The sequence below is a fragment of the Rutilus rutilus genome (assembly GCF_951802725.1).
Source record: "Rutilus rutilus genome assembly, chromosome: 23".
NCBI lineage: Eukaryota > Metazoa > Chordata > Actinopteri > Cypriniformes > Leuciscidae > Rutilus > Rutilus rutilus.
In genome coordinates this window covers 23301319-23328192 of record NC_140233.1, presented here as the reverse complement: position 1 = coordinate 23328192, position 26874 = coordinate 23301319, and the positions used below count along the sequence as shown (strand labels likewise).

Sequence of the window (26874 nt, the reverse complement as noted above, 5' to 3'; positions counted from 1 at the left end):
AGATAAAACTTTTTGAACAACTGGGCCCTCAACCCAGGTTTCTCATTCACATTCTGAGCGATTGAGACATTTTTTTTGTGTGTGTGTGGTATTATTTCTTATATCTATGTCATTTACCTTAAACAATCCATGCTAAATACTACTAAAATATAGTGTAAAAGACAAATGTTAGCGCATGCTTTATCAGTCAAGCTGTGGCTGTGAATCCATGAACCCATAACAAGTGTGGGGTGAGAGTCAACCCTACAAACAAACACAGCAGCGTCCCCTGGTGCTAGATTTTGTCAGTCCAACAACACTCCTGATGCAGAAGTATTTTAGAGTAAAACATTAGCTAAGTTTTAACGCTGTTTACAACATGCTGTATTGCAAATCAAAAAAAGAAAAACTATGTTTAAAAGACAAAGCCTTCAGCAAAACAACACGAGACACCCACTTCATAATTAATAAACACAGAGGAATTCATAATGCAGAAGAACACTCAAAAATTTTATTTTTGCCTCTTGTTAAATTTAATTAATTAAAATAAGCAAAAGTAACACAATTGTTTAATATTTTGTCACAACTTAATTTAATTGTGTTCAATCAACCTAATATATTTAAAATTGAAGTTTACTTAATTAATTTGTGTGAAAACTACATGAATCATTTTTGTTGACAACTAACTGGGCAGTGGATCTGTAGTTCCCAGCATGCTTTGCAAGGGACTGCATTAGGAGGGTAAATTTAGGGATTAAAGTGTTATTTTAAATGGAAAGATGTTGTTAGTTAATGTTAGTGTTTATTTTTCAGTTATGTTAGAAATTTGGAGGACTTTCTGTAATGTTTTTGAATTTTGTGGTTACCATTATGCAGAAGTGTGTTTAGTTTAGGGCTGTGGGCCTCAGTATACTCTATACATGCATTAAACCTCTTTTGCAAATCTGCATAAGTAATTTTCAATATTACTCTGTAAAAAGTGGTTTTAATTAAACTGAACACTAGTAGCTCCTATCATTGGAAATAACTGTAGAGTCAAATTAAATAAAATTATAATGTTGCCGATTTTAGGCAGGGCAAAAATTAAATGTAGTCAACCTGACAAAACTTTTTCTAGCAGGAATGACTAAATGAAATTAAGTTCATACAACAAGATTACAACAAATCATTTCAAACAAATCAGATTTTGTTGGAAAAATGTAATTCATTTTCGTGGAAAAGTTTTCCTTAATTTAATTAAGTTCCTATTTTTGAGTGAATGCTTCAGGAATCAATAAGATAAACAAAAAATTTACTGGATGGGGATTAAAATAACCAAATACGGATGCATTTAAGTGCTGTCTTAGTGTTGTATTCATATCAAATCCATAACTTTATAATATTATTTTGATGTGAAAAAATAAACGTTTTAAATGCAGTTTTAGTAGCCTAATTGCTGATGCAATACATTTGGAATATACATGTAAAATAGAATAATATAAATATTCAGGGGTGAAAAAGAAACTCTTCAACCTGCATTATTCTTGAGCCTGTTGAAGGACACCGTTGAGTTCTTGGAAAGTTTGGAAACACTTTACAATGAGGTTCAGGGTTTGAAAGGTGGTGACAATTACAGGCCTGGGCAGCGGGGCCCCACAAAATCCAGCAGTTATACTATATAGACCCCTGTTGTATGAATAATTCTAATATATTAGTTGAATGCCTAAGATTTAAATGAAAACCACAAAAACATGCAATTTGGTTAAATATTTTTTTCCAAATATCTGCTTCTCTTACCTCCCTAAAAATGGTTTAGTTTGATCTAAAGTATTTATTAATTATTCAGTCAGTGACAGACATCAGATGGACCCAATCAAATTGTAAGTCCCACCCCAGCTCGTGAACAGAAGCAATCAGAGTTGAGGTGGCAGCTGCCTGAAGTTAAAGCTGCAGTCCGTAGTTTTTCCTCTTTGTCGCCATCTCTGTTCGAAATCTGCAATTGCAGTTATTCGCGGAATTATCAACTTTACGTGCCTCGACACGGCACAGCGCGGATGAATCCAATGTTTTGAGGAGAATGTGCGGCTGTCAATCACGCGCCGGTGTGGATACTGGCATTCGCAATCACAGATTCTACTTTTTGGAAGTATGACCAACATAAGAATTTTCAGCGGAAAATGTCGTATGAACAAGTAACATCCACTTTTGTTCTGACCAACTAAGGGGAAAAAAGCATTGCAGTAAATCGCGCCGATTAAATCTAACGATTGCTTATCATATCACCTCAAACCGTGCAAATTATACTTTGTTCTTAAATTGTTCATGTTAACAACGTCAGCATTGCGTGACTACATTTAATGACCCGATATTTATCCATGTATCCGCATGGACCCGGTTGCAGTCTCTTTTTTTTCTGTAGCTACTCCAAAGTCTTTCGCATTTTACAACGGGTGAATCTCCAGTTGTCACTGGTGATTGTCGTTTGAACCTTTCTGGAGAGAAAAGGCTATAATTCTCCACCTCCAACATCCTCACACGCAATATAGCCTACTAGCCGAGACTCTTCTTTATGTGGACAGATGTGACGTAATGACACAAAGACATGCTCGAATTTCCTGCGGAAATCCACCAGTACTACAGGAATTAAAAACATTATTACAAGCTTAACGGTTTGAATCGAGCTAAGGCATGCAGATAGTGTTGAACACTGGCTGGTTATGTACCTTTAAAAAAATTATTATAGATAATTTTAAACCCAAGAAAGTTAAGGACTGCAGCTTTAACGATGAACTTGGTGGAAGAGCAGGAGACTAACTGACTGAAAAATGTCGGGGAAAAGAAAACATAAATCAGGGTACCAGAAACGCCATGAAAAGAAGGAGAGGGAGGCCAGGAGAGTTGTTGTATCCCAGTCGATCAAGACGTTCTTTAAGACAGGTTGTATTGTTATTTCACTGGGAATAAGAAAACCACCGTCTACAGCCTGCCGGGACTGTCACGCTTCATTATCGCTGCGCACTACACTATTGTAAATAGAGTTAAAAAATGTACATGCTTTATTTAATAATATTACCAGTTCCATATTATCTTTATTAAAAAATAATACAATAAATGATTTTTTTTTTTTGACAGCATTCTTGTCAATTTGTAAATGTTAACTTTTTGATTTATGAATTATAACAGACTGATGGGGGGAAAAACATTATTTTGCTGTTACTTTTTTAAAATTGGTTTTATTATTATTTAACAATTTCTTGCTTTTTTTTGTTTTTATTAGTTGTAATTTTTAGATAAACATTTAACTTTTCAAATAAATTTAACTTTTAAATGTAATATTTTAAAATAAAGATTTTTTTTTCAGCATCTTCTGTTAAATGTGGGCCTCCATGCTCATCTATAATTGTACAGTATATGATATTGGTGGAGGGTGGAGGGTGTTGGGGGCCCACATCAATATTTTTTCAGGGGGCCCCGAATCCTCTAGCTATGGCCCTGATAAGGTTCATTAGTTAACATTAGTTAAGTAGGATATTAACGAGCATGAACTAAAAATGAGTAATACAGTTGTTAGTAGGCTACTATTTATTAGGCCTAATCTTTGTTAATGTTAGTACATAAAAATACAGCTGTTCATTCATTGTTTGTTCATGTTAGTTCACAGTGCATTACTAATGTTAACAAACACAGCCTTTGATTTTAATAACGTATTAGTAAATGTTGAAATTAATATTAACTAAGATTAATAAATGCTGAAGAAGTATTGTTAATTCTTAGTTCATGTTAACTAGGTTAACTAATGAACCTTATAATCAAGTGTTACCGAAAGTTTGAATAAATGAATGTTCAAACTTTGAAGAGAGATATTGTGGAGATTCCCCCTTCCATATGTAAAGCGCTTTGAGTACCGAGAAAAGCGCTATATAAATGTATTTGTTATTATTAACGTCAAGAGCTCACCGCTGCTCTCCAGGAGTACCGTGACGGTCCCGTCCCCGTGCAGGATGATGGAAGCCGGATCTCGGATGAGGACGCGTCGCGCAGGCGCTCTCGGCTCTCCCAGCTTTCCCAGCTCTCTGCAGCACTGGAAACACACTGCCCAAGCCTGCTCCTCATTGATGGGCTGCTCGTAAGACTTCAACACCTCCTCCAGAGACAGTTCCCTGATCTCTCCTCTCTCCGCGGGAGCACATACCCTTGAGTCTCCGTCCTTCCCGCTTCTGTTCGCTGATCTGGCCATGACGAGGACGCTTTTTAGCCTACAGTTTCCTCGGGATCCTCTTGAATCTGTGTGAGAACAGAATGATGATTCTGCGGTTCATTGGTGAAGCGTCAGTCAGTGATGAGGAGACGAGCGGAGGCGGAAGGACATCTCTCGGAATGCGCAATTGCAGCAAAACATAGAACATAAGCGTGAAAAAAAAAAGAGAAAAAAACAACTTCTTAACAGTATACTGCCTTCATGTGTGTTGTTGTGTGATGCATCTTTCGCATCGGTCAAGTTTCCTGCATCATGTCTGGATGGGTGTCGTTCTCTGCATCCTCTGCAAAGTGTATCTGAGCTCCACCCACATACTGGACCAATGAAGCAGATCAGCTCAACTTGCAGAGGAACTAGTTAGGATAGATAAATAACCGAAGGTGATCTCGAATCTTGAATATCGTTTATTAGGCTATGTCGGTTTTTGTTTTTAAATGGGAAAAAAATAACGGTTATTAAGTTTAATAAGAATCTAAAAATTAAAGTCAAAACAAAACAAAAAACAAAGTGTGCTGTTGTGACAACTAAAAGGTTGGTTTGTAACTCATGATATGTTCCTGGATCAACATTCCTCTCAGAAAACACAATCCTCCTAGCCCTGCCTATAACTTCTCCCTAAAATAAGAGGGAATTTATTAAAGGGTAAACTTGACAGAACTGTAAACTTGACCTCAAATCTGATTGGTTGATAGGAACATGTTGTACTTGGTGAAATCACGTCCACCAATAGAAAACATGGATGGTTTAAATACATGCATTTATTGTGGTTATTTAAATTAATTTGTTTCTCATGTAATTCCCCTTCACCGCACCCATCCATCCAAATTTCATCATGTTAAAAGGTAAACAAATGGGAAATTATGTTATTTCAAAACATCAAATATATAACAAATAACAAACATGGGCTAACAACTAAATTAAACCAGACGTTAAATGTGATCTTATTTCAAAGTAAATCATTTTAAAACAGCAACTTTTACTGTCACCTCAGAAGGGCAGTGTGGGTCAGATATGATAATGATTTCACTGTAGCACTTTTCTTATTAAAACATGTAGTTTAAAGTTTCCCTTATCCACTAAAGGACTAAAAACCTTTAGTGTTTGTATATACAGTTTGTGTACTGTATTTAGTCTCTTATATGGAGGGATATGCTTTAACCTGTATCAGACCAAAGATCATAATTTGTCTAATAAGTGCATCCTGCCAATGAACTTTTTTATAGCTACAGCATTTAGGCAATCAATCAATAAATTATAAGTGAATACGAATAGTATATAGAAGCCTCTAACTTAAATTTGACATTAACTGTATACCTCGAATTTGACTGGAATTTTGTTCCATGATTAGCAAGGATGTGAATCCAGGAACATGTTCTGCTTGGTGAAATCACATTCACTGCTTTTTATGCGTCACATCTTTATACTTGCTTGAGTTGGTTTAAAAAGTAATCAAATGTAATCAGTTACATTACTCTAAAAAAGTAATTGAAATAGTTATACTACTATTACATTTTAAACAGGGTAACTTGTAATCTGTAACCTATTACATTTCCAAAGAAACCTTCCCAATACTGTTTATGGTTCATTGAAAAAGCATGAAAAACATTGTTTAAACCCTTTCGAATAGAAAGGTAAATTATTTGGATTTTTACACAAAATTCTTTAAAATACAGTAAATAAAGTTTAATTATCAGTGTGTACCCAGAAGTGAGTTAAATCTAAACCTTTAGAGTACATTTGAGGATGTATATAATTATATACATCCAGTGAGAACATATCTGTGAAAAAAGAGAAACACATATTTCTACATAAACTATTCACAGTTTTACTCCATTTCACCAAACATGAAATATTGATCAAATAGGTTAATTCGTTTTTACATTGAACATATTCAAACAACCAAAACACCAACAGTAATCATAAACCTAGAGACGACTTACTAACACCCAGTATAAATACTGACATTATAAATGTGTACCATGATTTATTTTTTCTAAAATCTTTGTCTCTCTCTCTATATATATACATACATACATACATATTTATAACAAAAGGGATTGTGATGGATACATTATCAGACTTCGCTCCTGAGCACAACAGGTAACAAAATATAATGTTATCTGAAGAGACTCTTGATCTTTTGATTTTTATTTACACTTCAACTAATCTAAGTCACTGTTTGACATGTTGAATATAAATCAATGTGATTCAAACTCCAATAAAATACCAGCTCCCATTGAAACCAAACAATCTCATGAAACGGCAACACCTCTATTAATTAGCTTTCATTTGATCACATTTGAACACAAGTGTACAGAGAAATTCTATATCACAAATCATTAAAGCCCTTTATGAAAATGACAAAAAAAGCAGTACTGCAGAACTGTCAAATGCAAAAGTGTGTCTGACGTCCTTTAGACTTTATCACATACTGTTTTATCACAAACAAAAATGTCATAAATAATCACACACAACCCCACTGTGTCTGTTTATAACACTTCAACAACACTTCTTTCACAATGGTTAGTGATGGCTGAGTAGCACATATGGCACAGAAGTTTTGTAAAAATATTCAATGGGGATTCAAGAAAAATCAAATCTTACACTTACATCATAGTGCACACTTAATGCACTATGGCCGTGCATTAAGTGTGGGGCCGATCACACCTAACGAGTTTTTCAGGTTCGAAACCGCGAGGTGTACAGCACTGACCATCACACAGAACGAGCAGTGCGCTGCGTTTTTTATGTTGCTAGGCAACCACTGAAACAGCTGACCTGTCAGTCAAGTAAATGTCAAATCAGCCTTTTATTAACTTTATTTACTTTCTGTAAACATTGTGGTAGTTACGGTTCGTGAAGTCGTTAAGCTCCTCCTGGTAACCCGCGAGAGCACCACAAGTTTATCCTCCATCATCGCACTCCGGGCGTTCAAGCAACTGTAGCTTTCATCACTAAAACGGAAGACCCGCCTCTCCATTCACTCGATTGGACAGTGGAAAAAAACGCGATGACGTCGGGCGCTTTTTCCGCTCGGAGTTGCTTTTTTTTCAACTTCAAAAACGCGAGGCGCAGCCATAGGGGCGCAGCGGCAGCAGGCGGTAAAACCAGGGGGGAAGGAAGTCGACCGGAAGTTGAAGTCGGCCGCGTGCCGCCATCTTGTAGCAGAACTTCACCTGCAGTTAGCATCCCATTGACTCCCATTCATTTTGGCGTCACTTTGACAGCGAATAACTTTACATCTGAGGCGTTTAAAGACTCCATTTGTCCATTATTTATTTCTAAAGAAACACGACAATGTATAAAATGCTCCATTACCTTGTAGCTTACGTTATGGCCCCGTAGAAGCAGTTTTTGTAAAAGTAGGCTAACGATTGCGTCATAACCACGCGACTCTCTGTCGCACAGTAAAGAGATTACCGTATGGACGGGAGGAGAAGCTCGCGGGCAATCGGGGGGACGTGAAGGCAAAATGACAATATAATTAATCAGAATACCTAGCAAAAGTTGCTCCTGCTCCAAGCTTATGGACAGCTCCTACTCACACTCTCCATCTCTGCAAGATTCGGAAGGGAATGATTCAGATTTCTCTTGGCACAGCTACTAGAAGACAGACGGGTTGGTCACGTGGTCCGTGTAAAGCTTTGCTCGGTTTGAGTCTGCGCGTCAGGAAAGGAAGTGCTAAGAAATCGCTAAAAATGGGCTTCACTTGTCTCAATTGAGTTCCAATGGGGTCGCTGTGTCCATTTCTTTTACTGTCTATGGGTAAAACGCGAGGCGCAGCAGGCGCATAAACAGCGCGCAGAACGCTCGCTGCCATAGGAAACCAATTGAAAATAGGCGCCTCTCACTGCAAAAAACGCGTCAGATGTAATCGGCCCCTTACACTTCGACCTGCATCCCTACGCCCATCTGGAATGCAGTTTCATTTGAATTTTTTTACAAAAAACAAAAACAATAATAATACCATAATAGTTTCCTTGTCAATAAATACATCTTGAAGTTATATTATTGGACCATCATTTCTTCAAAAACAGAATCCAGTGGTAAAGTTGTGGACAGACCTTCTAGTCTCTAGTTTAACATAGAGACTTCCTATTCTCCTCCGGTCACTAGAACACTGCAGCGTCCACTAACGTTTGATTGTTCCTAAGTTTCCTTTACTATGAAGCAAAGGAGAACAAAACTGTTGAACAGATTCCCCACAATCCTTCAGTCTTAAGACATTTGATCACTGGGTTAACTCTATACTTTAGGGGTGGTGCTTTTGGAAGGTATCCAGCTGAACTGATAGCGTTCGCGCGGCGTCAAAATGTTTAAATCCAGCAGCTTTTGTTCTTTCTCACTATCCACCGTCTGATATCCCAGCAGAGACATGGCTCCTTTGCACACATCCTGGATGCGCTGGACTTTTTCGAACGGTAAGGTGGTTCGCCAAGCCAAGGAGACGTCCTCTGCATTTCGGGAAGTGATTTTGAAGGCCTCCTTCTTCGATCCCTTGCCCTTACCGTGAGTGATGCGGTAAATCCACTCCTGTAGAGTTTCCGTCATCTCCAGACCCACAAACTGGTACATGGCTTCGATCTCCGCCAGCGTGTTACGCACTAGATCCTCATAGCGTATCATTTTGTAGCGCCCCCGTAGGAAATCGGGTGCCTTAAACATGGCGGTCTCATAAATGCGCACATGACTGCGGCAAATCTCCTGTAAGATTTGGTACGATCTATCGTTCTCTGGAATATCAGCCTGTTCCAGTACTATGGCGCTATCTTTAATCAGGGCTTTGGCCGACTGCTCCCTGGAGCGAAGCACCGCTCGCGGATCCCGAACTAGATGGATGATGCGCAGATCCAGAGAGGGGTCCCGCAGTAACGGGTAAAGGGACTCCAGCTCAAAGAAGCGCACCTCTTTTAACACTACATGGCTGTAAGTCCTGCACGCCGCCTCCGCAAGCTTCAAACCTTGCACGTTGCATTGCTGCTTGCATTCTTGTTCTTTGCTAATCTCGTCACGAGGCGTGAGGAAACACGCGGGCGGAGAGCAGAGCGCACGGCTGTGGCTCCACATGAAGAGTTTGGAGACGTTTTGTGGTTGGGGGATGTACGCATCCATCACTGACATGTCGCACTGGAAGACGCTGCGGATCATATCGCGCACCGCCATTCGCAGGCTACGAGCGCCGGCTTGCTGTATGGACGTCCACACGTGCCAGCCTGGCTCCATCAGATAAAACACATCTGGATGCTGGTTGAACACCTGTCCCAGGAAGGACGAGCCGGACCTCCAGGACGAGAGCAGCAGCACGTGCACCCTGCCCTCAGACGAAGAGGCGTTTAGAAGAGGCGGGCGACTGTACCAGCCGTACAGAAGCACACCAGCGACCGCTGGAATCAGCAGGAGACTCAACACAGGGGGTTTCGGCGCTCTCCACCGCAGCATTACGGCAACTTTATAAACCTACCAAAGCACAGAAACAAAGGTTTAAAACAAACTATTATTCTAGTTTAAAGGATTAATTATAATAGCTTTCAACTTTTTAAGATACACTTTTCACTTTCTCTATATAGATTTTTTTTTTTTTTAAAGTGATACGATTATACTTTTTATTTATATGATGCAAAATCACAACTCTGCTGTCATTTTACAACTAAGATAATAGACATCTTATTCATGCATGAGTTTGTAACCGTCTTCTCCCTTTTGATTGACAGGACTTAACTGGCTCAGATGTTTTTTTATTTTGTTTTGTTTTTTATATAAACAATAGCGCAGACAAGAGACAATCAAAGTGTCAAGTCAAGTCACCTTTATTCTATAGTGCTTTATACAATACAGATTGTATCAAAACAGCTTTACAGTGATAAACAGGAAAATTATGCATATCGGCTGTTGTTCAGCTGAAGTCAGTTCAGTGTTGGTTCAGTTCCGTTGTAAAAGATTATTCATTATTAAACAAGTTCATTTCATCTATAAAGCAGTTCTGCAGAAAATGATGTCATCGTCCAGCTCAGTTCAGTTTTCATACAACGGCGTCAGTACAGTCATATATCAGATCAATAATATTGTTAAGTACCAACTACCAAGTGAAATCACATTTAGTACTTCTGGAAATACTTGATCAAAGTAAGAGATGAAACCAAACCAGGGCCCCGCTGTTCAAAAAGATTCATCTGGATCAGAATTAAACCCATACACATTTATCCAGATTCCCAGTGCTCCAAATCAGTTTACATTTCACAATGTAGGCTACTTACTATGTAAAGAACAACAGGTAGAATAGTTAACATGGGGTCAGTTTTTAATTTGATGAGAAAATCTAAGGAGCGACTACGGAGCCACTAAAGGACATGGTGGGAGAAAAGCATGATGGGAGAAAAAAACAACATTTTTATCCACTTCCCTGCAACTTTGCTTTCGCTCTGAATTAACTCAAAAGATTTGCAAAAGTTTCTCAGGAAAACATCTCTATCGTTTACTATCGTAACCTCGGTTCCCTGAGAGGCGGGAATGAGACATTGCATAGCTACGCTGCGGGAACTCCTCCCTTCTCCACTTTTGTTGAAATCTTATGGGCTAACGCCAGCTTGGAACAGCTGGCCAATTGACGCGAAGTATGCAAATACTGACAGGCTCGCAGTATAAAATGCATGGGCGCATGGGCGCGACAATTGTGTCAGAACCACGACTGAATGCTGCACAGCTAATCGAACAGCGAACACGGCGGCTAACGCAAGGGAACTCTACATTGCGTAGCTACGCTGCGGGAACTGTATTAAATCCCGCCGTGAGAGTAAAATGGGGCCAAGCTACACCAGCCATGGAAGAGACAGACAGTCAGCCAATAGCCGCACCGCTAGGAGTGCTCGCATCTGATAGGCAGGACTAGACCAATGAGACATCATCCTATGAAAATTGCAAATACAAACGCAATGAAAGTGAAGGCTGCAATGATCCAGGGCAGACACAACACAATAAGCACTCAAGCATGAAAGTAAACACAGTGTCAACGGCGTTAGCGGTAACAACTGTAAACACTAGTAGCCATAAACACAGAGTCAACCGCATAGCGGTAACCACTGCGTACAACTAGAACAGTTCACAATACATGAGTAAGGAATTTAACTCACGAAAGACCTCACAGACGGTAAATCCATCTTGTAAAATTTGGCGAAGGTGTTCTGAGAAGACCAGCCAGCAGCAAAACATAAATCCTGGAAGACATACCTCTAGGCCAGGCCCACGAAGAGGCAACAGCCCTCGTTGAATGAACGCGCATAAGCCTTCCCCTGGCACGCGTAAACCAGCACGAAAGCGTCCACAATCCAGTGAGAAAGTCTCTAGTTCTATGGCCGCTGTTGCCAGTTTGTAGACTGGAGCCCTGCCCCAGCCAGGCTGGCTGCCGATCGGGCACGAGTGGTGTCGTACACGGCAGGGGAACATTGGCACTCTCACGTTTTTCCTTCAGGAGGCCAATATAGGCACGGACTGCGACTCCGCGCTGCTTGGGGCAGGGCGAGTGACACAGTGTTGAGTGTATGACGAGGAAACGGCCCTTTGTGTGAAGGGATATGTGCTTTTATTGTGGAGCTCACACAAACAGCACACAAACATTGCAAATGTCACCTACAGGAACAGAGGGGACATGATGCAGAACACTGCGCTTGGGGGCGGGGCCTCAAACAAACTCTCTCCTCCTTTTGGATGGTCCATAGGACGAAGGCTTGGCAGCTGAGGACGGCACTTTCCGTGGTCCGTGACTCTACATTCCCGATCCCGCCCACTGCCTACGGCGAAGATCCGGCTCAAGGCGGAGCCGCAGCGGGCTGCTCAGCCGATCTTAGGCAGGACGATGTGCCGACAAAGAGAGAGACCTTGACGAAGCGACGGGGCAATATTTGGGACTCATAGCCTTCGCGCTTTTGTGCCTCAGAAAAATGCTCAGTAACTGACTCCACGGCATCACCAAGGAGGCCGGAGGGAGTGATTGGAGCCTTTCTTTTTTCAGATGAGCCGTGAACTTGCACAGCTTGGACTGCAAGCTGAGATCCGTGCCCAGAGACGAACAGACGGGCAAAGATGCACGGCGACGATCTCCTCGACGGGGGGCATGCGCACAGAGCCGTGGGCTTCCGCCTCGTCCCTTTAGACACATGCCGATTGTGGTGCAGACCACGACTTTAGCATGTGCTCGTGGACGTTGTGGAAGAACGGAGTCCTCCTCCTCGAAGCAGCCTGGCGGCGGCTCAACTGGAGATACCAGGCTTACTTCCTTTTTACAGGAGCATTTCACGTCGAGTCCAGGGCGTCCAGCCCCAGGACTATGGCCCTAGGCATCATCGTCATTTCTGGTTGGGGGAGGGCCCACCAGCGGCTCACTGGCAGCAGTGGGTCTCGACCCCGTAATAGCAAGAACCCTGTTGAGTGCACACCGGCAGGTCGGCGCAGTGCACGCACGTAGAGTCCAAGAAGGCCCCCTCGGCATGGGCCAGGCCCAGGTCGTAGGTGTGGGTGGGTCAACTGACTATATAAGCGGCCCATTTCGCCATAGGAACCAGAAGAACTGCGGGAACGTCTCCAAGATGCTTGAAGAAACCTTCCTGCAAAGCTCCCTGAAAAACTATGCGCAAGTGTACCTGGACAAAAGCCGTTTTAAACGCAAAGGGTCGTTACACCATATTGATTTGAATTAGTTAATAGAAGTTAAATCATAAATAAATTAAATTTGTGATTTTATTTTTGAAAGCATTCTCACTTTACAGCATTTTAACACAAGAGCCAGTACTTTTCAAAGTACTGTAGCTTTGCAGGAAGGTTTCTTCAAGCATCTTGGAGACGTTCCCGCAGTTCTTCTGGATTTAGTTTGTCTTAGTTTTTTCAGTTTCTTCATGTAATCACAGACGGACTCAATGATGGTGAGATCAGATCATACCGGCTGTTGTCAGAGTCCTTGTGCGCATACACAAATCTCACTGGATTATTACAATTAATGGCAAAAATAATGTTTGGAAATGTAAACTGATATTTCCTACTGACACACTACAGCAAAAGATATAAATAACTGACTTAGGATTTTAACATGCCTAAGACTTTTGCACAGTACTGTATATAATTCCTTCCCTCGCATTATTTAAAGGTATAGACTTCTAACGCTAACCAGCAGGTGGCAGTGAGACTACAAATGAGGAGATATAGTGAACACTAGTCGACTAAATAAGATTCACTGGGCTACCAGTAGACGTATTGTCTAATGAATCAATCTAGATTAAAATTAAAATACTGAATCTGCGAGATGCGGTTTACTTTTAACAGACAAAATAAGTAAAAATAGAGACAGTGAAAGTCATAAAAAATATTTCTGGCACAGATATCAAATTAAATGGAAATGGCAACGCACAATCGGCAACGCACAATGCATCAACGGAAAGCTTCCCTCTGATAACAAACGTGTTTAACAACCCTCTGAGACTTGTTCGTGGGGACGATCAAAACACGTTACTTTCAGATATTTGTTTTAAAGGGATAGTTCACCTAAAAATTGCAATTGTCATTCTAAACATGTAATTGCCGAGCAAAACCGCCATAAAAGCGGTCCGTACAATCCGAGGGTTATTTTACATATCTTCTAATGGAATGGCTTCAGACTTTATAAGTCAAGACACAAAAGACAATTTCCGGGTTTGGAGCCCCAGGTGATATTAATTTCATTATTGGGCGAACTGTCGCTTTAAGAGCGTAATACACCTGACAGGGAAAACAGATGGGAAATAAGGTGTGATAAATTAATAATATGAGATTCCGTTTGTTTCCTTTATGCACTCCTTTACACTGACCCATTTGGTAACTAATACTTAAAAAACGTTGAAAAATGACATTTCCGACACACGGTTTGTGTGATCGTGTGATTCACAAGCCAAACAAGCTAACAGGCAGCATTACTGAACACCATTATGACTCCTGAAATGCGTTCGCCTCGGAGCGATGATGGCCAAACTTAAAGAACGAATCATTTGAATGCGTATAGAGGGAACTAGTGTTTGGGGACATTCGACACAAACAAACCAACACAAACTTTTTGTAACGATTAATTTGTCGGGCTATCAATGGATTCTTATTTGAATAACTTTATTGTTAGGTCTAAATTCTGTTAACATCGCCTAAATGAGAATATAAATGTTATATTAGACACACGCGCCTTCCACTGACCTAAAGAAACTCGGTTGCCATGTTCACAGTCATCTACAAAAAATAACGCTCCCACCAAACAGATAATTTAAAGAGTTATACTACAAATACTTTAGCTAAAACTACATAGCCTAATTATTACCGTATGTCTACTGTAGACGCATATTATTAAAGCACCTATTATGCCTTACCTCCTGTTGAGTAACGTGTCCGTATTCAGTGTTTATAAAGTTTCTGTCGTGAACTCTCTAGATGTGAGGAAAGCTGAGACGTGGCCTTTAAGAGGGACTGGCAGGAGTGGGCGGAACTAATGCCTTCTGTAAGATGATATTTTAATCAACTTCAAATAGTATAGATACCTTTACTCCTTTACTTCATAGTATAGATACCTTTCGTGTTAGGAATAATACTAATCTCATTTAAAACCTGTATAGCTGTGTGTGTGTGTGTACTTATGGAAACTACCATTTTGTAGACTACTTAAGACACACATTGCTAACTTACCTAGCTAGTATCTGAGAAGTTTTCCTGAAATATTAATATACACCAACTAAATCTATGCAAGATATAAATCCCCATATTTGAGAAGAGCTGCTTGTGTCACATTGTCACAAAAAGGATGAACGAAACAGGAAAACATTACATCTGCATCCTGTCCATTGTGCCAAACTTCCTGTGTTTGATCTCACTGGGGGACATGGAGGAGAATATAGAGAATATTTAGAAATACATTTATACAGTTTTTATGAATGTGTATCTGTGGAACAAACCGAGACAAAGACAAGAGCCTAAAGCAAACACATTATGTGGGGTTGTTTGGTTTGATTCAACAGTAGTTTGAAAGCACATTATTGACAGTTATATCCTCGTTTACTTTAGCTTAACCACTGCCATTATGTTTGTCACATAATTTAGTGCAACATAGCCTGTCGAACGACATTACATTTCCAAACCCAAAGCATGCAGTATCTTAGACACCATGCTAACATTATGAAATGTTTAACAGTTCAACACTTAGTTGAACATGCTTAAAAAACAAACTTTGTGTAAGGTTTTGACATATTTATTCTATCATTCTTTCACACTGCAACCACACAGCAAAAAAATATATTGTACAGTATGCGGATGAACTTGAAGGAAACCAGAAAAACCAGAGACTCCACAGGCATCCTGCTGGGAATTCTGCATGGATGTATTTGAACTGAACAAAGAGAACTACTTATCGAAAAACTCACTAGCAAACAAGTCCTCAACAATGAATGAAGATAAAAAATATCATTAAAAAAAGGAAGAAAAAGAAACCCAGGTCATATCAGGAGCTGTGCTGTTTAAACGGTGGTACTGTGCTGGTCGGTAAAACCTGGTTTTGAAAGATGAAAGTTTGAATGTGCTGGAAAACCCAAAGAAAGATGAGCAGGACGCTGACATACTGAATCCAGGCAAACTTAATCATTTCCCAAAAGCCTGGCCGATAGGTAGAAAAAAGTGGTTAAGGAAATTAAACTTGAATTGCTCAACTGAAGCATGAGAGGCTAGTCTAGGAATGCACAGAAGTCAGGAAGTGACTTTATTTGTCCAATATGTGCTCATGTCATGAGAGACTAGGTTGTAGCCACAAACTAAAAAGCATAATGGGACAATTTCCTATCATGTGTTTTATATCAAAATAATGTTATCTGAAAGAAACTATTTTTTATTCTTTGTTTGGTATTAGCATTTTGTTGTAGAGCAGATGGTTGATGTTAGTAACCAAGCATGAAACAACAAAAATATGTATTATATAGAGTACCCAATATCCTGTTTGGACTTTAATTTGAGTTTCCTGTTCCTGCTTTGTAGTCCTTTTGATTCTCAGTTGTTTCTTGTATCCTTGTTTCCTTCTCTTTGTCTTTTTTTGTTCCTAGATTCCCGTTTTGTTTTTATGAAATATCCCTGTGCTTAGTACCACGTCTCCGCCTGCCTTCATTGCACTCCCTGTATTACACCTGTATATATCCTTGAATAGAGTATTTGTTTTACAACAAAGGGTTAACTCACCGAAAAATTCGAATACTTTTCTACTATATAGTAATGCGAAACAGTCATAACATAACACAGCATAGGCTAATGGCTTTTTTCTTCTGTGGAACAATGTTGTTTTGAACCCAACATTCCTCAAAACAACTTCATTTGTAATCCACAGAAGGAAGAAATGAGGACACAATCTATCCCATTGTTGTAAAACATAGCCTACTCTATTTAAAGATATTTATTGCATATTTTTATTGTTTCATACTTGGTTACTACGACAAAATGGTTTACATTTATGTTTTTTAACAAGAATTTTTTTTTTAATAATTAATTGTACCTAATTAATGTATAACGACAGTTGTACTAAAATGCGTTAAACCGATATAACAAATATATATATTTGTTATATCGCTTCGCGTCGGGGTCCTGATCAGCCTGTCGGGGTTGTATTCGCAATGACAACCGCCTCGCTCTACATTATCCCATACATATAACACACACACTGAGCATATAAAGGATATGCAATAGTCTCTACAGGATAGTTGATCTGAGCACTGATCTGGAATGGAGCGTTTGCAGCTCTTCCCACCGTCCACACGGGAATGACGCCGGAGAGATGAGTTGTCACTGTGTGTGAGAAATAGACTGTTTAAAGATAGAGGGGCTGCTGGGAACAAAAGTGACATTTCAGCTAAAACAAAAGCAGCGAAGCAGCACAGGAATGCCTACAATACACATAATGCATGCTTATGATGGGTAGACGTTTGAAATTGACAGAAAGAGTTGACAAATAACGTTTCAAGAACATATATATATATATAAGCTTCATGATCATTTCTGTGTTTATCACCTAATTATATCAAATTTGATGATAAACACCAAAATGATCATGTAGCTCAAATCATTCTGGAGTAAATATTAGAGGTAGGAGTTGAGAAATATAGTGATTACAAATCTGTGTTTTTGAAAGCAATGATGTGAAAATAAGGAACATACTCAACAACAACATACTCACAACAATAATAATAAAATGCTTTTCTCAGAACAGGTTCATAATCTTACAGTTTCTCTGCTGATAGAGTGTAATGATGTTGGCCAGGTCATATGTACTCGCAAACGGACTGGATCCATCAATCACTGATTGCTGGAAGAGGCAATTCAAAATAAACCTTATGTTTATTCACACAAATCATATTCTGACGACATTGGCCTGCTTATACAGTGGGGGAAATAAGTATTGAACACGTCATCATTTTTCTCAGTAAATATATTTCCAAAGGTGCTATTGACATGAAATGTTCACCAGATGTTGGTAACAACCCAAGTAAGCCATACATACAAAGAAACAAACAAAAATAAGTTCAGAAATTAAGTTATGTGTAATAATGAGAAATGACACAGGGAAAAAGTATTGAACACATGAGGAAAGGGAGGCGCAAAAAGGCATGGAAAGCCAAGACAACTGCTGAAAACTTACAGTAATTAAAAAGCAATCCAGCCCCCTGTCAGTGGAAATTAATAACAGCTGGTTCAGTCCCAAATGATGGCCTACAAAAAGGTCTCATTGCCAAGGTGTCACACAAGACACATCTCATGATGGGTAAAAGCGAAGAGCTGTCTCCAGACCTTCGCAACCTAATTGTTGCAAAACATAATGATGGCATTGGTTATAGGCGCCATTCTAAACTTCTGAATGGTCCAGTGAGCACTTTTGGGGCCATAATACGGAAGTAGAAAGACAATCATTTCACCATAAATGTGCCTCGACCAGTGCTCCTCGCAAGATTTCTGATAGAGGAGTGAAAAGAATAATAAGAAGAGTTGTCCAAGAGCCAACACCAAGTTGTATGATGTTTTTAGGGTAATGTGCACTGCCATTTCTCCTCCAAACATGGTGTGTATTATGGCATCCAAACAGTTCAGTTTTGCTCTCATGCGACCACACTATATTCTCCCAGTATTTCACTGGCTTTTCCAAATGTTGTGCAGCAAACTTTAAATGAGCTTAAACATGCTTTTTTTTTCAGTAATGGAGGCTTGCGTGGTGAGCGTGCATACAAGCCATGGCGGTGGAGTGCATTACTTACTGTTTTCTTTGAGACAACAGTGCCTGCTATCTGCAGGTCTTTTTGAAGCTCTCCACAAGTGGTCCTTGGCACTTGGACAACTCTTCTGATTATTCTTTTCACTCCTCTATCAGAAATCTTGCGAGGAGCACTGGTCGAGGCACATTTATGGTGAAATTATTGTCTTTCCACTTCCTTATTATGGCCCCAAAAGTGCTCACTGGACCATTCAGAAGCTTAGAATGGCGTCTATAACCAATGCCATCATTATGTGTTGCAACAATTAGGTTGCGAAGGTCTGGAGACAGCTCTTTTCTTTTACCCATCATGAGATGTGTCTTGTGTGACACCTTGGCAATGAGACCTTTTTGTAGGCCATCATTTGGGACTGAACCAGCTGTTATTAATTTCCACTGACAGGGGGCTGGATTGCTTTTTAATTACTTAAGTTTTCAGCAGTTGTCTTGGCTTTCCATGCCTTTTTGCACCTCCCTTTCTTCGTGTGTTCGATACTTTTTCCCTGTGTCATTTCACATTATTACACATAACTTAATTTCTGAACTTATTTTTGTTTGTTTCTTTGTATGTATGGCTTACTTGGGTTGTTACCAACAACTGGTGAAAATTTCAAGTCAATAGCACCTCTGGAAATATATTTACTGAGAAAAATGATGACGTGTTCAATACTTATTTCCCCCGCTGTATGAAAGCCATCGTTGTTATGTATAGTCAGGTTTGTTCATTTAGACTTTAGGACTGTAAGGAAAATCTATGCAAATACATTTCATATTTCCATTGCTCAGCATGTTTTAATTTACGAGCTTCCTGTTGACACACGTTTGACAAGATTATGGCATTGCAAGTCAAACCAGTTCAGTATCAAAGCTTGAGTTCCAGCAATGGATGAATCACCACAATCATTTCTATGTCAAAAAAGGTCGTGCATAAATGAACTGTTGTTCAGATGTACTCACATTGTAGGTACTATGTAAGCCTCGGTGAGGAAGAGGAGTTCGCTGGTTTAGCTTCAGGTCTCCACAGATGGAGAGCTGAGAACCTGGGACAGGGGAGGAGTGCTGCACGAAGGCAAGCGTCTGCATCACAACAGTAGACATTCGCTAGACAGATGGACAGACAAAGGAATCAGATACACAGAGAGAGAGAGAGAGAGATACAGACAGACAGAGAAAGAGAGAGAGACCAATTTACAGAGAAGCATTTCGTTTGTGGTGTTATATGATATGAATGCACTGAATACACACAAACAGCTGGTATGAGAAGGTAAGGAGGAGTTGAATGCTGAACATCTGCTCTTCTGGCTTGAGTGGGACGCTGATTTGAAGCCTGAGAAGGTCCGTTTTCCCATCCTGGTTCCTGTCCTCCTCCTGGACCTGAATAATGAACAAACCCAGTGCAGCTTTGCTTCCAGAGTTCACTATTGCAATAGCTATGGTAGCTAAGTTAATTTGGTTTTAAAGTTTCGTACTCACAGAGATATATGGGATGCGTAAATTATCTCCAATCAGTCGATTAAAATTGGGAAATGTGCTCCATGCCACATAATTCCCTGCTGTGTCTGTTGCTCCCATCAGGATCATGTCATACTGGAACTGTATGACTGGCTGCTCTTCATATGTGCTCCTCTTCAGCCAGAACCCTGTTCATAGCAACAAACTGAGTCACTTATATTTGAACCCATATTTGGGAAATAATTAGCTTGGAATAAAATGTAGCTTACCTTGACTTCTATAAGCCACCAGAAGCGGTGAAATATACGTGAGGCACAAAACCACACAGACAAACAGCGTTGCTCTCGTGCAAACACATGTTCTGTATCTTATTAAAGCAGGATGGGCGTAAACGTCATAAAAGGCCATTGTTATTAATATTGCGGTAAATATGAACTTCCATCCAACAATTCACAACACCATTTAAACACATGTATCATTTGAGCTGTGCATGCGTTGTCAAATATATTTACTAACAACGATCAACAAAAGCATATTGGCTTAATAGTATTACACTATTGAAAACAAAAACTTAGTAAAGATTAATCAGTCCAACAAACAAACAACACGCTGGCGGTGGTTCCGGTGGCTCGGCGTCGTCTGTTCACCATAGCAACAGCAGTGCGCGAAGTATGTGCATAATCATTATTCGATAATTATTCATCAGAATTATGTTTAAAAACAAAAATTATGAGTTCGATCGTGTGATTTATACAATCGTAGAGGTGTTCTTGCTGTAGAGATAAGCGAATTAGTGCATGAAACCCCCCGAAGCGACGGAATGGTACGGCCCCGCTGTGGCGTAACCACCCTCTGACGGGCTGACGTCATTACGGCTCGTCTGAAGACGAATGTCTGCTGCTGTTACATTGTTGACGTTTTTAGTTTTAACATTTAATTGACTTTAAATCATCCGATATTTTCACCAACAGATCGCTCTTCGAGCTATACCTCTGCAAAAATGAAATGGATGTTTAAAGAGGACCATTCTCTGGGTAATTCATCGAAAATGCCTTGTTATTATCAACAACGGCCTGTCAGATACGTGTAATTATTGATCTGTTTGTCAAACCGATGTTTTTACTCTGTCAACCTGCTAATTTGATCTAATTTAACAGCATTTACCATGTAAGAACAACCACTCTATTTATTTGTCGGGCCTGTTGTTTGCTCATAATAACGTCTTAATAATGAAAGTAAACCGAGATCACGGCCTAGGCTGACAGTATGTCTCTGGTGCTGTTGTTTAAGTGCATTTGGTAACAGTGTGCATTGGTTTTTCTTTCATTTAGCATGTCACTTGTTTACAAACCATATATGATATACAAATGTATTATTTGATGAGAATATCTCAGTCACATGTCTATGCTTTGGTAGTTGTCAAACTGTGTGTAATATGTGTATGTATGTATATATATATATATATATATATATATATATATATATATTTATTTATTATGTATGTATATTTTTTATATATATACATATACAGTATATGTATATTGATAGAGTTATTAAAAAGAATGCAGATGAGGGTGGTGATTAATGAGAATTCAACTGAGTGCTGTTTATAACACTGGCTGATGAATATTAATGATGCAGAGAGCATTGCATGCTGAGCTTGCATGTAGACTGATCGATGTCTTTTCTTTTCTTTCTTCTGTCATTTAGAGCACAGGTGTGTGGAGTCAGCCAAAATCCGCAACAAGTACCCAGACAGAGTTCCTGTGAGTATAAAAATGAAAATCTCAACGATTTAAACAAGGGTATAGCCTTCTTTATTTTATCATAGTAACAAAGCTTATCACTGATTTGCAACAGCACACCCTTTCAAATCTAGGCGACAGTATTTCCAAACCAAATGTGAACATTCAGCGCTAACAAGATTTTGATTTTTTTTTGTTCTTTGTCCTGCAATGAAAGATACACATATCGAGCTTTTCATGGTGCTAATGCACTGAAAGCAGTTTTTCCAAACAGCATTAAACACCAAAGAATCTTAAACTGGCATTGAGGATGGATGTGAAGTGGCCCAAACCAGACATATTAAAGCACAAGTTTGCAGTTTGCGACTGCAAACCTTTGAACTACAAACTAGTGAGTTATTTTCATAAAATGTTCTGCAAACATTCACACATTTGTCTTGCATAAGACATGCAACTTATCTGCCGCTTGTAGTCTTTTGTGTCTCTTACAATTGAAAGAGACACAAAATAATCTATTTATTGTAATAAGAATTGTAATAACCTTACAATTATTTTATTTTTTTTACAATAAACTGTATTTTTTTATTGTAGTTGGGTGGTGGTGGCGGTGGCGCCATGGCGCCACCATCACATGGGTGGTGGTGGCGCAATGGATAAGACACATGCCTTTGGTGTGAGAGACCCGGGTTCGAATCCACTGTGAGACACCAATGTGTCCCTGAGCAAGACACTTAACCCCTAGTTGCTCCAGAGGCGTGCGACCTCTGACATATATATAGCAATTGTAAGTCGCTTTGGATAAAAGCGTCAGCTAAATGAATAAATGTAAATGTAAATGTAAATGTAGTTAATGAAGTTCCATTTTAAAAGTTGGGTTCAACAATTCATCTAGTGATGCTTGTAGTAAAGTATATATGATTATAAAAGACACTGGACAGTCTCTCGCTCTTGTATCACAAAGAAAACAGATTCTGTTTTTGGATCAAAATGCAGTTTTGGAAAACTGTGAAGTTTGAATGAACACTGGATATTTTGGCAGTGACTTTTATTAAATTCCACTATACAAAAAAATCCAAAGTTTGGCCCTGTCCCAAATGGCACACTTCATGTGCACTTTCGGTCTTGTGGACTTACAATGGCTGCCGCGTGCGCGTGTCCGTTAAGTCTGTGAGACCGCAGTGTGTCCCATTTGTCTCAGAAGGGTGCTCGGGAGCGCCCCCATGTGGTCGATTTGCACCCTTGATGCGCACTTTTGCCGAGCCCGACGGGCTCATGTGCGGGCTCCGCAGCAGACTTCTTCCCGACAGTCAAAGCGGCATTACGTCACGACAGTGTGGACTCAGAGGAAGACCGCGAGTGCTTACGGTTCCATTTGGGACAGGGCCTTAAATTACTGTTTGTGTTTCCTCTGTATATTCATTGCAACAATTTGTGTTGAACCTGACAGACCATCTGAAAAGTTGCGCCATCTATTGTGTTGGAGTTGGTCTGTGTAATTGTGTCTGTTTATTCTGTGTACGAGTAAAACCAGTAAAACAACTTTATATCGTCATAACCTCAGGGCTTTATACTTAAAACATTATTGGCTGTAATTGCTCTTTCTTGTGTTTATCAGGTTATTGTAGAGAAAGTATCTGGTTCACAGATTGTGGACATTGACAAGCGGAAGTATCTGGTCCCGTCTGACATTACAGTGGCCCAGTTCATGTGGATCATCAGAAAGCGGATCCAACTGCCTTCTGAAAAAGCCATATTTCTTTTTGTCGACAAAACTGTCCCTCAGTCCAGGTAAAATCATGCTTTATTTATTACAGTGGTTCTACTAATTACAGTCTCTATAAAAAGTGTTCACTCCCTGGACATGCACACGGTTTGTCATTTGACTGGACTTTTGTGGGTTTTTAATCACCAATCAAAAGTAAACGACTGAAAGTCAAAACAGATGTGTCTACTGTTAGTTATCTAAAAGAATAAAAATCAATCTATATATTAATATAGTGCACCTAAATAGAAATAGGAAGCAGATGACACAGGAACTCACACTTTCAAGATACAAACGGCCGCTGTCGCTCTTACGCTAAAAATAAGGTTGATAATGGCAGAACCCGAACAAAAGAAAAAAAGAACTCTCTAAGCAATGCCACAAGATATCCAAACCATTGAATATCCTTTCAAATACAGTCATATCAATAATTAAGAAATGGAAAAGCACTAAAAGCAGGTTGTCCTCAAAAACTGAGTGACCATTCAAGAAGGAAGCCTGAGAGAGGCCAGCAAGAGACCACTGACATCTGTGAAAGTTATGAGCTTTTGTGGCTCATGTTAGAGACAGTAGGCATACTGTGCAGTTGCTGGTGCTTAAACTAGCCAGAGCTCAGCTAAGAGTAGCCACTGTTGCCAAAAATCAAATGGCATCTCAGTTATAGTTTCCCAGAAAATATGTGGGAAAAGCCTGAAGCCAACTAGAAGGTTCTGTGATTTGACGAGACCAAAATAACACCTGTTTAGCAATCAGGCTAATGCCACGTCTGGCAGAAGCACACCACGGCAGCATGATGTTGTTGTGACAGGTCCTTGAAGGCTTGAGAGTGTCAAATACAGAGAAAACCTGATGCAAGACTCTGCAAGACACATACATTTATTTAACTCTTTTTTTTTTTATACAACATCTGTGGTGACACAGTGTTTCAAAAATGAGGCGTGATAGAATTAAATATGTGTGATAGAATAATCGGTTTACTGTAACTGGCCTGACTTGCTGTAACTGTGTGAAAGCCCCGTTTACATGGAACAAACCGTGCTCACAGGAACATCTGTGGTTTATCTTAATTACAGAATAATAATTGACTTAACAATTTAAGAAGGGGGTGAAACCTTAATAAGGAACTACCTTCCCACCCACACATCTCATGACAAACATTCCAGTGAGTGAAGAGGACAGTGGTAATCTTGCTAAGAAAATTACAGCTGTTGGAATTCAGTTTAATTAATAATCCTCAGGAATCCATTTCCTTGTACACAATTTAGATTTACTTGAATTTCATTCTGAACAAGCAACATTCAAACTGATGAAACTATATAGGGCTGTGATTGTTGGCCAGTAGCTAAAAATATAGCATCAGGTTTCGTATGAAAGTGTGAAATATGTTCCAGTGTTCTCAGGTCACACCCAACATCCTCCACTGAAATCCTGAATGATCTCTGTTTGCCCTCCCCACCTGCCTTCTCAAATACACTCACCTGAAGTTCTTTAGCTTGGAGGTTACGGCTCACTGAGTGTCGAGAACAAGACCGGCCACAGAAGGGGAAAGAAGAGTTCATTTAGCAAGGAATTATTTTAGATTAATCTGTTCATTCGTTGACATTAGGGCCTCCTCCTTTTGTAATTTTCCTTGCCTATACCAGTGTGTTGAATATATTTTTTGTTTCACGTGCACATATCACTCATCAACTCATACATTACATTTCTGTCATGACATGCAACAGAAAATATAAACATATTTAAAATTGACATGCTTAAAATCTAAATTGAACCCTGAACACAAGTCAACTTCCATCGGTGTAATTTACTTTAACTCATGAAATATGTGACCCTGGTCCACAAAACCAGTCATAAGTCGCACAGGTAAAGTATATTTGTGGCAATAGCCAACAATACATTGTATGGGTCAAAATTATAGATTTTTATTTTATGCCAGAAATCATTAGAATATTTCACCGCTGGAAAGATGAATGTGTATTTAAATTGGGTCATTTATGTAGTAGAAATGTGAAATTATTTTAGAAGTTGGTGCCTTCTAGACTGAGAAAAGCCAGAAAATGTATTTTTGGCTCATGTGGATGAAAGACAACAACTCCCAGAATGCACTTGCTTCGCTGCCCTATGAGGCTACTCCCAAGCCACGCCTACCGGTTACAGAGGGCAGTATCAGAAGAAATGATACAACTAGGCTACTAGTCGACTCAACACTGAAATCCCCCTATGGGCGGGTTGAAGACATGCAGAACGAGCTCCTCCTACTGGCTGTAGTCTCTCGCCTCTGGACAAAAAAGCCTCCGATGAGCTAAATTATGATTTTTTTCCAGACACACAATATAGAAATCTCTGGTCTCAGGGGGACATGAGGGAGGGAAGCACGATCACTCGAAAATACTACCGGGTTTCTACTGAAACAAAGCTTAATGCTAATTGGTGAAGTATCCCTTGAAGTAAAGATCATGTTCCATGAAGATATATTGTAAGTTTCCTACCGTAAATATACCAAAATTTTATTTTTGTGAGTGGATGCAGCAACATCGAGGACTTAATTTGGACAACTTTAAAGGCGATTTTCTCAATGTTTCGATTTTTTTTGCACCCTCAGATTCCAGATTTTCAAATAGTTGTATCTCAGCCAAATATTTATTAAGCTTTTATATGATATATAAATCTCAATTGAAAAATTTGTGGTCCAGGGTCACATATGGAAAGAGGAACTTAAAGTTTGAATGACAGATTTTCAGACTATAGTGGTAACGATTCTCATATTCAGAGTTATGTTTTCTTAAATGTAATACATTCATCTGTTTGGATAAATTGTATGTCAGAACACAATCTTCATTCTTGTTTCAGTCTGACTATGGGGCAGCTCTACGAGAAAGAAAAAGATGAGGACGGCTTTTTGTACGTGGCCTACAGTGGAGAGAACACGTTTGGATATTAAGATCCCTGCATCACCCCCGGCTGTGCAACACATCACTCCCACTTCTGTTGGACTAGCTCGCTTGTTCTGTGGTTGGGAACAGGATAGACTCATCTGTGAAATAATCACATAGCAGATGTGTTTGTACTTCTATCGTCACCTGTCATATTGTGCTCTGAATGAGATTGACTCCATTAGTGATTTTTCTTCTTTTGGTGAATGGTGTTGCAGTATTATTACAGACGCTTAATCTTCACACTGAGAATATATAGTAACTTTTAATGTATTAATTTATCTGTATTTTCCCCCTGTAAATGATATATTTAAGATAATTGAAAGGTAAGGTAGCTGGATGACCTAACCAATAAAAACCAAACCCAAAAAGATCGTCAAGATGATTTATTGAGACAAACCCGCCACTCTTAAATAGATCATTTTCATAATTTCAATCATTTACTGTCGTTTTAAACCTGTATGACTTTCTTCCATGGAATATATTTTGGA

General features: G+C 39.5%; 4 protein-coding genes across 4 annotated transcripts in view; 1 reads left to right on the top strand and 3 right to left on the bottom strand.

The window, feature by feature from the left end:
* Nucleotides 1-4510, bottom strand: part of spire2 (spire-type actin nucleation factor 2) — a 53342-nt gene extending 48832 nt beyond the window's left edge. The window contains exon 1 of the mRNA XM_084396354.1: nt 3916-4510. Coding sequence (XP_084252480.1) covers nt 3916-4195 — 280 coding nt within the window. The 5' untranslated portion in view covers nt 4196-4510. The remainder of the gene's footprint in view (nt 1-3915) is intronic.
* A 1515-nt stretch (nt 4511-6025) lies between these two features.
* On the bottom strand, nt 6026-14675 carry chst6 (carbohydrate sulfotransferase 6). The gene is made up of 2 exons (XM_084397499.1): nt 14590-14675; nt 6026-9673 (listed from the first exon to the last, which is right to left on the bottom strand). The coding sequence occupies exon 2, from the start codon at nt 9653-9655 to the stop codon at nt 8462-8464; it is 1194 nt and encodes a 397-aa protein (XP_084253625.1). The 5' UTR covers nt 9656-9673; nt 14590-14675; the 3' UTR covers nt 6026-8461.
* A 770-nt stretch (nt 14676-15445) lies between these two features.
* Nucleotides 15446-20800, bottom strand: tmem231 (transmembrane protein 231). The gene is made up of 7 exons (XM_084397165.1): nt 20213-20800; nt 19965-20131; nt 19737-19865; nt 19449-19592; nt 17471-17552; nt 16930-17035; nt 15446-15873 (listed from the first exon to the last, which is right to left on the bottom strand). The coding sequence occupies exons 1-7, from the start codon at nt 20349-20351 to the stop codon at nt 15711-15713; spliced, it is 930 nt and encodes a 309-aa protein (XP_084253291.1). The 5' UTR covers nt 20352-20800; the 3' UTR covers nt 15446-15710.
* gabarapl2 (GABA(A) receptor-associated protein like 2) lies at nt 20791-26761 on the top strand. The gene is made up of 4 exons (XM_084397166.1): nt 20791-20977; nt 21654-21709; nt 23304-23476; nt 26301-26761. Exons 1-4 carry the CDS (start codon nt 20944-20946, stop codon nt 26389-26391), a joined length of 354 nt encoding a protein of 117 aa, XP_084253292.1. The 5' UTR covers nt 20791-20943; the 3' UTR covers nt 26392-26761.
* The last annotated feature ends 113 nt before the right edge of the window (nt 26762-26874 follow it).